This window comes from Coturnix japonica, chromosome 3 (genome assembly GCF_001577835.2).
Source record: "Coturnix japonica isolate 7356 chromosome 3, Coturnix japonica 2.1, whole genome shotgun sequence".
Lineage (NCBI taxonomy): Eukaryota > Metazoa > Chordata > Aves > Galliformes > Phasianidae > Coturnix > Coturnix japonica.
In genome coordinates this window covers 50900327-50912555 of record NC_029518.1, presented here as the reverse complement: position 1 = coordinate 50912555, position 12229 = coordinate 50900327, and the positions used below count along the sequence as shown (strand labels likewise).

General features: G+C 42.3%; 1 protein-coding gene across 1 annotated transcript in view; it reads right to left on the bottom strand.

The window, feature by feature from the left end:
• SLC2A12 (solute carrier family 2 member 12) overlaps nt 1-11915 on the bottom strand; it is a 30083-nt gene extending 18168 nt beyond the window's left edge. The window contains exons 1-2 of the mRNA XM_015858445.2: nt 11597-11915; nt 4258-5577 (exon numbers count right to left, since the gene is read on the bottom strand). Of these exons, the coding sequence (XP_015713931.1) occupies nt 4258-5577; nt 11597-11714 (1438 nt within the window). The 5' untranslated portion in view covers nt 11715-11915. The remainder of the gene's footprint in view (nt 1-4257; nt 5578-11596) is intronic.
• Between the last annotated feature and the right edge of the window lie 314 nt (nt 11916-12229).

Genomic DNA, 12229 nt, shown 5'->3' with positions numbered 1-12229 from the left:
CCTGGGCTCTGGAGAGCTGCACAAAGCTCACAGATATGTAGTAATAGCACATCTCATGCCCCAGTTGCACAAAGAGATAAATATCTATGGACTTTATGATTCTACACAGTTTTGAGGATGAATATTCTCAAGAAAATACCTCTCAGTCCCACTTGTAGGTACTTCCACTGATTTGCATTCATATCCTCCACAGAGCTGATGCAGTTTGCACCAGCTAATTATCATGAAGTTCACTGGCCAACTGCATAAATAATTTAGCAGTTACACAGGAACCTGTTCCAATGGCTAGCAGAGGAGGAGGAAAGAGCTTTTCTGAGCAAGATACCAGTGCTGCACACCCAATACGAATACATGCATTCAACATCTGTCTCTCAATTAAAGCATTCCCCACTCCACAGCAAAAGAAACCTGTGAGCAGCACTAAGCCTCCTCCCTTGAACTGCATGCAGGGCTCCTGTGCTACTCGTAAGAGATGCTGTCCAAGTCCTGTTTTACTCTCACTTTTCATTTGCTAGAACAAATTTAGGCCTAGGAAACAGATGCCATTTGGGTGCAGACTCAGTTAATGTTACTTTCTTCTCAGTGCGGGACTTGCTGGAACCCTTCTGGTTTTTGCAGGATGAAGAGGATTAGCTTCACGGCATATTGCAATTCTGTATTACACATTATTACGTGTGGTGCTACAATCTCTCTTTCACCTACTTATTGGTGAGATCACCCAGTGCAAGGATGTGGGCTTATGCTCTCAAAGATCTCTGTGGATATACAAGAAAATGTGGAGACAAGTTGTCCACACGTGTGATATTTAGCTTCTGATCCTGAATGGCACAGAAGGAGTAAATGAGACAGATCAGATCTTTGGGAAGCAAATACAACACCCAAACCTGGATATTGTTTGTTGGGACAGTGAAGGAAGCAGCATGGTTCTTGACATTCATTCTGTTTCAGAAAGGCTAAAGGTCCAGTTGTTAAGAATGAAAAGTCTTGCATATGCTCAGTTCAACTCCAAGAGTCCCACAATTACAGATTTTTATTTATTTATTAGCTTCCTTCAGTGATAAATTGATGACTACACTAATCTCATTCGCTTGCACTCACAGCTCCCTGTGCAAGGCATGGCAAGTCTACTTCTTTGAGGCTCAGATTTCCAGTGGTGCCAGCTGCCTCTCTGCAAACAGCCACGGAATGCAATGTAGGGACAGACCTTCATGTTCCCCACTCTTCATGTAGACTGAGATTTCTCATAGTCTCTGTAAGTGTCTTCCATCTTCATATGACCTTTCTGATGTACAGAAAAAGGCAACTCAAACAAGGCTAGCTGGCAAATAAGATCCCTTTGCTAGTAACTGCCTGGAAATGCCTCTGCAAACACCCCTGGAGAGACAGCATGTGCTGCTCTGCAGCATAATGCAACCCTGATTTGTTGCACCTACAAAACATCCTTAAGATTGTGTGAAATTGAGTGTGAACAAGCAGTAGATCCCATTTCATCAAGCATAATAAATCCAAAACAGAGCAGCAAAAATTCTCCTTTCATCTTGCCTAAGGGTTAGTGATACACAGAACACCCTGGAAACAAAAAAGTGACTATGCAGATGCTCACTTATCTCTGAATTCTTTTGTAATGCAAAAACAGCTTTTATCTCTCACTGTCTGTTTATGAGCACTCACCAGTGTGTTGCCTGAGTGCTTTGGTAAATGGCAATGAATACATTCAGTGTATGTTTCATTCATTAAAATCCATCTACTTCATGTAATTTGGGGATAAATGAGAAATAATGGAAAAACACAGCATTTACAAATTTTTGCTGTGCACATTCAGACAGTAACTAATGCTTTGACTAGAATCCCAGAAAAGGAAGGGAGAAAAAAAGGAAAAAGTAATTTATAAAACAATGATAGAGCTCAGGTTGTATGATCTGCCCTAAGAAGGGTGTACCATTTTCCTAACGGTGCTACACAGATTCCCTTTTACCCCTGTAGAATGTAGCGCAGCAAGAACACCAAATAAAGTGGCTGAGTTTGTTCCAAAAATGGACCGGTAAGATGGAGAGAAAGCACAAGAACTTCCCTGTGATTTGTCCAAAACAGCCTGATTAAGATCTGTGGATCACACAACCCTAGTACTGCCACCACCCTACCCAGCAAATATAAGAGACACTAACAGAAAATCCAGAGGTGGGGGCTGGCAGTACAACTGCCTACCAAGCATCAACCAGCTGTAGCTCAGTGAGTGCTGGAAGCAGTGCTACAGCCTTGATGCCTTCTTCCTCTGCAAAACAGGTGATGGCAAACAGTCTGGTCTAAGTTGAATAACATGAATAATTTAAAACTGTTTACTTTATAGAGGCTAAGGGGGCCCACTTACTCTTCACACTAAGAAAGGCACACTAAGGATAAGAAATCTAGGCTTTTAAAATACATTCAGGAGTTTGGACTCTAAGCAGTGGATACTGAAGGCTGTATATGAGATAGAAACCATGGCCTCCTCCCCAACTCAGCCTATGCAACCACAAGAGAACCTCTGCAGATTCCAAAAACTTCCTGATAGTCTTACTATTGCATTTTCTATAATTGCTAGTTTAGAATGAACACTATTTCTGTGCACCTGCACATAGAATTGCCCACATGTCCCCTGAACCTTACCTTACCTTCATTTCACTTCATTTTGCTTTCCTTTGCTTTACATAAACACACCATGGCTTTAGCATATATGATTTTATCAAGCTGGAGCTGAAACAGTGCCAGTTTGCTGTTTAAGAGCACTTTCTCAGTAAAGAAAAAGGTCAGGAAACAAACAGTGGCCTCAAAGGTTTCTCAGATTAGCCTGGCAAAACACCTCGGTTTCCATAGCCATCAGGGAAGTGGACATTGTTACCAACAGAGTCACACCAGGACAGCCCAAATGACCAGGAATGCAGTTACAGCCAGGTCAAAAGGAAAGTAGCTTACAGCAACGGTCTAAGCCTGAATCTGTATTCCTGCCCTCAGGGTCATTAATTCTGTGTTCGAAATAACCAAGAAAAAGCTCAAGCAACATTTATTTTCAGGGCTGCAGCCCTGGTTTTAGGCTCATCACAGAATCACAGAATCACAGAATTACCCGGGTTGGAAGGGACCTCAAGGATCATGTAGCTCCAACCCCCCTGCCCAGCAGGGCCACCAAACATACACCTTTACTAGATCAGGTTGCCCAGGGCCCCGTCCAACCTGGCCTTGAACACAGAATCTAACCCCAACAGGGTCTGCAAGAGAGAGAACAATGCTGCAGTAACAAGGCCAAGCTTGCTGCCCTGGCAATGAATGTTTATCTCACATGGCTCTCTCATTGAGCAATGTTTAAAATAAATAAATACTGCAGGGGAGTTGCTATTACTGTAATTGTTGGGCTTTATTCTTGTTAAAGCTTTTTATCATAATAGTGCAGCAGTACAGTGTGTTTGCAAGTCAGGTTTGAGCCAGAGCACAGGAGCACATAAAGTCAGTTACTAGATAATGAACTCTGTGCATGTGTTTTTTTGCAACATAGCTTTAAAAAAATCAACTCCTTCAAATACAGTAATATGCAAGTGCTATTGAAACAAACTGAAACAAAACAGAATGAAGAGATTTAGTTTCTGAAACCTGGGAATGGCACAAATGTTCAGGAGAAGGTTGCACAGCAGCCCTCCTTCATGTTCTTCGATTTGTGCTGTTTTGCATGGGTAGTAATGATAATGCTGCTGGTTTGCTCACTAACTATGATGCTTTGAATTTCTCCACTATATCTGAAGACTGTTACACAGTCAGGATGCCAGATCTTCAACTGGACTAAGGCACGTTGCCTTTTCATGGATCTGAGGGTGCCTTACCATGCAGAGACCAAGAGCCCTTCATTGCCTTAAGTTTATGGATTAGCAGCAGCAGATGTCTATATCTTAACCCTCCCAGTGTTAAAGAAAGATCAGAACATGAAGAGGAAAAACAGACAGGAGCACTGAAACTTTTCTGTACAAGTCTTACACCAGTTTTTAGCTTCACTGAAGGTAAACAATTAGTTCACCTTCAAGGGAGATAAATCCAATAATTTCAGTGGGTGGGATCTCCTTGTAAAAAGCATGCTCTAGGCCCATCGGAACAGTCTGCAATAATACAGTGCACATTAGCAGAAAACACTGCTTTGCCCATGTGGGAAACTGCCTGGTGGGCATGGCATCCAAGCACTTAGTTTACTTGTAAATAAATAATTACAAAGAAACGCAGAAAAGAAACACTTACTTGGTCCAAGACCTATGGAAAATGCAGCAACATAAACAAGCAGGCTGGCCAGTGAGACCCATTTCAAGACAACGGGAACCTCCCCACTCTCTGTGTGTGACCCCATCCTGCTTTTGCCTCCTGCTGGGGTGGTCCTGTTCAGTTCTCCTATCCTGGTGACATCAAGGTTTCTCTGTATGTCGAATAAGAGTCTTTCTGGCAAAGCCATATTAGAAAAGAGGTCCTTGAGGCTCCCATTGGTGACACCAGTGAGGTTTCCTGGTCTCTGATAGGTATCCTCTGGAGACTGGCTTCTACAGATATTGGTGAAATTCATGTGTATATTACGGTTCACTAAGCCCATAGTGACCAATGATACTGCCATAACAGAAGAGCCAATACACAGAAAAGTTTTACTTCCAACCTTATCTACAAAAACTGTGGCTGGAACTGTGCTGACCACTTTAACCACACCAACTCCAGTAGAAGCCAAGCTGGCAGCTTCATTGCTCTGAAACCCAACTGACTTCAAAACAGTTGATGCATAAAATAAAATGTTAGGTTGCCCAGTTGTTTGCACAAAAAAGACTAGTGTGAGCCCTACCAGCATTCGGGCTCTCATGTTGTTCTTTGAACGAAACAGGTCCATGAAACTATACTGATGTTCATCTTTCAGGGAAGACTTGATAACAGTGAGTTCTTTAGTAGCATCTGAAGTTTCCCGTAGTCTCTCCAGTATTTTTCTTGCAGCTTCATCATTATTTTTCATAACAAGAAAACGTGGACTTGGTGGAAGGAAATACATGGCAATAGCCTGCAAGACACCTAATGGAATTACAAGGCCGAACATATACTTCCAGCCATGAGATACACTGGCAAATGCGTAATTTGAAATATAGGCAAAAAGAATTCCTATCACGATCATGAGTTCATTTAACGAAACGAGAAGGCCTCTTCTGTGCTGTGGGGCAATCTCAGCAATATACACACATGTCGCAATGGATGATAATGATATGGAAATACCTATGGCAATTCGTCCAACAATAAGTATTCCAAATGATTCATGAGGCAGTAAAATCAGACTTCCCATTACAAGTAGAGATGACGCAATAATAATAGCAAATCTCCTTCCAAAGCGATCAATCAGGAATCCACCGGTAAGTGATGCAAATAAGGCCCCAAAAAGAAGGGAACTCACAACAATTTCCTGCTCTTTGCAAGAGAGTGCTAATATGCTACTCATCTGAAGAAGAGCTCCAGAGATAAGGCCCAACTCATAGCCCATTAGAAGTCCACTTACAGCAGCAGTGGCAGAAGATAGTAAAGTAAATGTTCCACAGCCTGAAAAAAGAGGGAAAAAGAAATTAGAAGTGTGATTTCTTCAGCACTTACAAGCACTACTAAACATAAGACAAAACCAGTACTAAAAACTTTTAATGATTTACTTATAGGCAAAACATATAGGTACAAACAAACCCAGAAGCAGTAGCTGTATACTGTGCTATATGTATGTGTGTGTGCATAATTTTTAATTCATATAATGCTCCCATTAATTTTAATGCTTTTAGGTTTCTGACATCCCTAATCTGAAGTGAATAAGGTTTTGGTTGAACACTAAATAATTAAATCTTCTGTGGAATATCTTTGCAAAAGGCAACACTGACAATGCAATCTTTAGATAGGAAAACAATTTTTGCTTTGAGACATTCTCAAGGTAAGGAAAGTAATAATCTTCCAGCCAAACTGTTTCAACCTTGACTTGAATAAGTAATAAAATAATCTCTCGCCACTTATTAATTCCTTTGTTTCACCTAAAGATGTCATGACAGCTGCTGATATCAGTGTTTTTTCTTTGCCATATGAGGGTTGATGCATACAGCCAGGATATCTGAGGGAAACCAGTCCCCAAGGTACAAATTTCCAAACTTTATGGGCTTTGCTCATCATTTTGGAATATCAGAAACAGATATTTCACATACTTAGGACAACCTCGATGTTAGGAATAAAAAACAGATGGCAAAAACATAAACCAAGTGGAGATAATATCCCTTTGAACCTCCACTTTAAAACAAACTCATTTTATGAAACTATGATCCATTGTTTATTGTTACAAGATAGATTTCACTGATCATGTTCTACTAACTGTGAAGCCTTTTGCACCCTAGACTTTGAGGATTACTTCAGTTTGTTGTTATTGGTCTTGTTCATTCTCCCAGCATGATTTTCCCCACACCACGATGTTGGCTGCAACACAACTAGGAAAAAAGTGAACTGACTTCTGATTTCCTGCTTAGCTGAAGAAATCACATGTGCCTGAGGAGAGTAGCTTTTGCAGCACAACAGAGTCCACATTTCAGTTAATTCTCCTGCTATATGGCATAACTGAAAATTATACACAGACTGTTTATTTTTAGCTTGTTTTTCTAAGACATTAAGGTTCTCTGTTCATGCTGACTGCCTGAAGGGCCTTGCCAATAATTTTGAGCGCATTGGTGAGAATCAGCCCTGTTTGACAGAGGTTATTACATTTCTGAGGAAAGTCAGGCAAGTGGAGGAGGAGAGCAGCCCCAGCAGGATGTTTTCACTACTAAAACAAATAATGCCACAGCCCAGGCCCCAACCCTGGAAGGGGGCCACGGATCCTATTAAATTGCTGGCACAGTCTCCAGCATAGTTTTGCCCCATGCTACCTAGAACTCTGTTAACAATTCCTGGACGTGACCTGGTGGCACAAGGCCTCCATCACACCCTGTAGCCAGGCCACAGGAGTCTGAGTTATTTCAGAGTGTAGAAGAGATTAGGTGTCTGAATGTAACTGATGCTTCCAGGGACAGTATATATGTGTAAGCCTGTTAAATGTGTTAAAATAGGTACTGCCCATCAATTCTCCTCCCTGGCCACTGGCTGCTTCCTTTGAGCCATGAAGAAGCTCAGAAGCAGCAACCCCATATCAATGAGCATACCCAATGCAGCTTCGCCTGTTGTGTCCTGTGCTGAGCAGGCTGGCAGGTTGCAGGTAGAATCATAGCATCACCTAGGTTGGAAAAAACCTCCAAGATCATCCAGTCCAACCATCCACCTATCACCAGTATTTCCCACTAAACCGTGTCCCTCAGTACAACATCAAGTGTTTCTTGAACACCTCCAGGGTTGGTGACTCCATCACCTCCCTGGGCAACCTGTTTCAGCACCTGATCACTCTTTCAGAGAAGAAGTATTTCCTAACATCTAATCTGAATCTCCCCTGGCACAGCTTGAAGCCATTCTCCCTAACCCGATCACTAGTTACATCACCTACAGATATTATTACCATTTTCCAGGCAACAGAAAACTATTAAGTAACGGGAACAGAAATTGAGTTTAAGGATCTCCAGAAGAAACAAAGCAACCTGGGCAGTGTCTCCTATTTATGCTTTGAACTCTGTGTTCTTCACAGCTTTTAATTCTTTAAATGTGCAGCCGTCTGTTTGGTATGGTTCCAGTTCCTTATTCAAAATGGCAGTGCCAAGACAAATATTTTAAAGGAGTCTGCCACCAGCACTATTCTTTACATCTCACACTGTCCTTTCCTCAACCCCTGACCCTTCAGAGCAGTGCAATGGAGGTGGTTATTGTTTTTTTAATCTGAGAGATTGCACAGACGGAGACAGAGCTTGGACACTTGGAAGTTGCTAGAGAAGCAACATATGTATGACTTAAGCTTATACATAAGTTTTGCATCCCCAAGTAAAGCAGCTTGGTAAATGTCTTCACATTTGTTTTTCACTGTGTCAGCTAGTATCCTTGCTGGTGACACATGTCCACAGTGGTATAGAAGTAGCCATGGTCTATAGCTAAAGCAGAATTCTGAGTGGAAAATAGGTTCTAATGCATGGATATCCAACCTTTTGGCTTGCCCAGGCTGCACTGAGTTGTTTTAGGCCACATGCACAAAATCTGCTCTGAAAGAAATGCCTCCTATTTATTTCCATGGAAACTATAACAGATACAAAGTACACAGTAACATTATTTGATAGAGCAATCTACAAAACACTGTTTTTCCATATAGTCAGCGCCATTAGCTATGCATTTTTAGCAGTGATGAACAAGAGCCTGTATGCAGCACTCATAAATAACTGCAACAGCAAAGATGACCCACTGTTGCATTGCTGAAATGCACCACCCGCAGCATCACTGTGTTCACATCCACTGTTCAGTCTCCAAAGCTCCCTTTGCCTTCAGGATATGTTTTGCTATAATGTTTCAAGATACAGCATGTTGCAGTAGTTGTACTCATAGTCCTTTAGCTGTCATTTTTAATGCTTCTGGCAGTTACAGGTTTTCCTTCCTTCCTTTCCTTCCTTCCTTTCTTTCCTTCTTCACTCCTTTCCTCATTCCATTCCTCCTTCTTTCCTTCCTCCTTCACTGGAACAGGCTGCCCAGGGAGGTTGCAGAGTCTCCTTCTCTGGAGATATTCAAGACCCGCCTGAATGCCTGCCTGTGTGACCTGGTGTAGGGAACCTGCTTTGGCAGTGGGGTTGGACTGGACAATCTCTGGAGGTCCCTTCCAACCCCTACAATTCTGTGATTCTCTCTTCCTTCTTTCCTTCCCTCCCTCTTTCCTTCCTTCCTTCTCTCTTTCTCTCTTCCCTCTCTTTTTCCTTCTCTCACTCCTTTAGCTTTATCCCTTATTCCTTTATCCTAAAATGTCTGTTCCTCTCATTTTTAGGAGATGCTTGCCAAGTGTATGGTGGTGTGCAGCCCAAGGGAAAATCTGTTTTAGTGATGGCTTCCACTGAAGACAGAAGTTTCTCCTCCTGCCGGCAACAAGCCCTGTGGCTAATCAGTGTGTGGCTGCTATGTGACAAGTGATTAGAAAGTCTCGTTTAGTTTTCTCATGTAAACAAAATGCTTTTTCATAACTGTTACTCAGGTCAAAAGCAGTGCTACTTGGCAAACAAACTTATCTTCAAGAACATTTTCTGGAACTGTTTATACTTTGTTCCTGAAAAAGAGCAGAGAACAGTTGCAATATAGCTGAGTGTGCTGCTGATGGGACAGGATGGGGCCAAGTTACTAAGGGCGTGCCCCTTTCTACTTATGTTCAAGCACAAACTTGGGAAAATACACTCTTTCCAAAGGCAAAATACTTGGTCTGCACATGTACTTCATGGGCATTATGGACAAACTGTCTAAGCCAAGGACATCTAATTTATCCATGACAAGTATTAAAACTACAGCATCTGTATGTGAAAATTTTAAGCTATTTTTAAGAACTCCTTTTTTCTGCATCCGAGTGCCAATTAACATACAAAAATTTTGCCTTGATGAAGAAATAGTGTTCAAAAGTCCCCGAACTGTCATCAGAGCAGCATTTTGCTAGTATGTAGCATGTGGATCACGTGATTACGCAGCATAAATATTTAATATCATATGTTGGGAATCACAGCATAATTGAATTGTGGATTTGTTTCTTGCCAAAGGTGATTATCCCATTTTCATGCCATCATGATCTTTGCTGCACTGCCACAGTTACTTTCTGTCTCATCCAGGTGCGCAGTGGAAAGAGATATTTGTTACCCCACCGATCTGTTCTAATGTCTGAGATTTATTTAGAACCAGTACTTGCTCAACAGATGCACTACTTGTATGAGCTAGGACAACTTTGAACCAACCATCCATCTATAAGTTTGGTGTGAGATGTGAAATCGTTACTCTACAAAACCCTATAGGAAGAAATAAAGTGCTGCTTTGGGACAAAGTTATGTTACAATCAGAGCCAGAAGATCTCATAAAATATTAATTTTACCCCAAAATAGCATTAGGGCCAAGTAGTGTCATAACTGTTTGACAAACACAGCTCTTGCTATCTGAGCATGAAAGACAAACCCAGAGCATTTATTATTATTATTATTGTTGTTGTTGTTATTATTATTATTATTGGTAAACTGAACTTAGGAGGAAAAAAAAAAAAAAAAGAGGCAGAGGGAAGCTAATGTACCGCACATTTTCATGCATCTTAATTCCTACAATGGTGAGAAATATTGTGTGCTTTAGACATTCTAACTTTGGGGAATGTATTGTGCGAGTAAAACTGATATTTCATGAACAAATAATCTTAGAATCAATGGAAAGAGGGCAATGCAGAGCCTGCACACCTTTCTTAGTGCTCTGACATGCATTTTCTTTATGTCAACAGGCAGCCTGGCTCTTCATTACATTAAATGGGATCTGGTGTTTTCTTATTTTCCAGTAAAATCACCAATTTCTTTTTATTCTTAGCAAGGTGACTGTGAATTTCTCAGGTTACTGCTTTAATTTCTGATGGTAAGGCCAAGCTCATCCACTTTTAACCGTAGCTCTCATGCTACAGTAGCTTTTGGTCTCAGCTTATTGTAAGTGCTGTGCTTCCCTTTGATAATCCCATCCTGTAACAATGTGCCTTACTCCCCCATACCCTAGGGTAATGTTAAATACATCTGCCTGCCTACTGGCTTTCTGTTCTTCATTAACCTCTGTTTCCTCTGCTTCCAATTGTCAGCAGAAGCTGCTCGACTTGACTATTGCACTCCAACAAAGCATTTGAGCCTGTGGTATCTGAGTATGCATGGGTCAGTCAGCTCCTTCATTTTTAAGTGAATAAAACTTGCTTGTGACATCACAGTCATTTCTGGCTTGCAATGGTACTTTCCCATTTAGGCACAGATGTCTTCTGTGTGAGAAAAGTCACATTCATGGGCCATTTCACTTGATCCTATTGGCAATAGAAGAGATCTGAGATGCGAAACCATGTGTGACTTACAAACACTGTCTGGGTGGAACAGCAAAGGTGGAAGAGCTATGAAATTCAGCTTCAGCACTTGAATATCTTTTTCAGAGGAAGTTCTGCTGTGAATTCTTCTGAATGTCAGCATGGAAACCCTGCTTCTTCATTAAATACTTGGGTAGAAGAGACAGGAGGGAGCCCCTGGCACACCATCCCAAAAACTCCCCCTGTATGAGCGACTGTGATTCTCACATGGCCTTCCTGTACTTCTCCTGGGGGTGAATCAAGCATGCATGGGTTGGAGCACCACTTTTATCTTGGATGCAGTAGGTCCCCTGATTACTCAGATAACTGATCCTCATAATAGAAAGAGATTTACACAGCAGACAACTCATGCACAAACAATAGGGCTTGAGGGAAAACTACCACGTATGCCACCACTCAAAACTGCAGACAGTGTTTCCCTCCTCACTTGCTATTTCTCCACTTACACTGCTAGGAACTGGGACAGTGTGTGCCCAAGTCCACAGGCTTTGCTGCTGTCTTCCCACAACCCTGCGAGCTGCACACATGCTGCTGATCAGCAACAGCTGGTGCCCGGTCCCTCCACCTTACCTGCTGCAGCTGGCAGCTCGTGGAGGTGCCTGCTGCCTCTGTCATCTTCCTCATCCTCCCCTGCTCTCATCGCCTGGCACTGCTGGCCCAGCTCCTCTGCACTCTGTACGGGTACCATCGTCGCCTCAGTTGGAAGCCTCTCAGAGGGTGGCTGTCCTCCTCAGACGGGCCAGGAAAGCCCAGCTGATTTTCGTCATCGCAACAAGTTGCTGGAGCCGGCTGAAACCAAATGCGGACCGCAAAGTGGTTTGTGCACAACTTTGTTGCTATTTCAGAAGGCTTTGCCCTTTCCAGTGACACAGGCTGTTGCTATTCTTGGGAGCCTATTGCAGGCGAGGGGAGGGACATCTGTCGGAAGCATTGCTGTTGCCTTTTAACAAATAGTTGGAGACATCAGACATTCATGCACAGCACGGTGCACATTCCTTACCCACAAGCTTAAGGGATCACTCTTTTTCTCCTCTCCCTCATGGTCATACACATGTTTTTTTAGCAGAGAAGGCACATGGAGGGGAGGGTATGGAGTGTGTGCTGTGTCAGCTGAATTTCAGGCACTGAGCACACATGCATGCAGTGTCACTTCATTCTCGTGAGCAATGAGCAAGTTGTGCTGAGGAACAGCAGCAAGGAAAG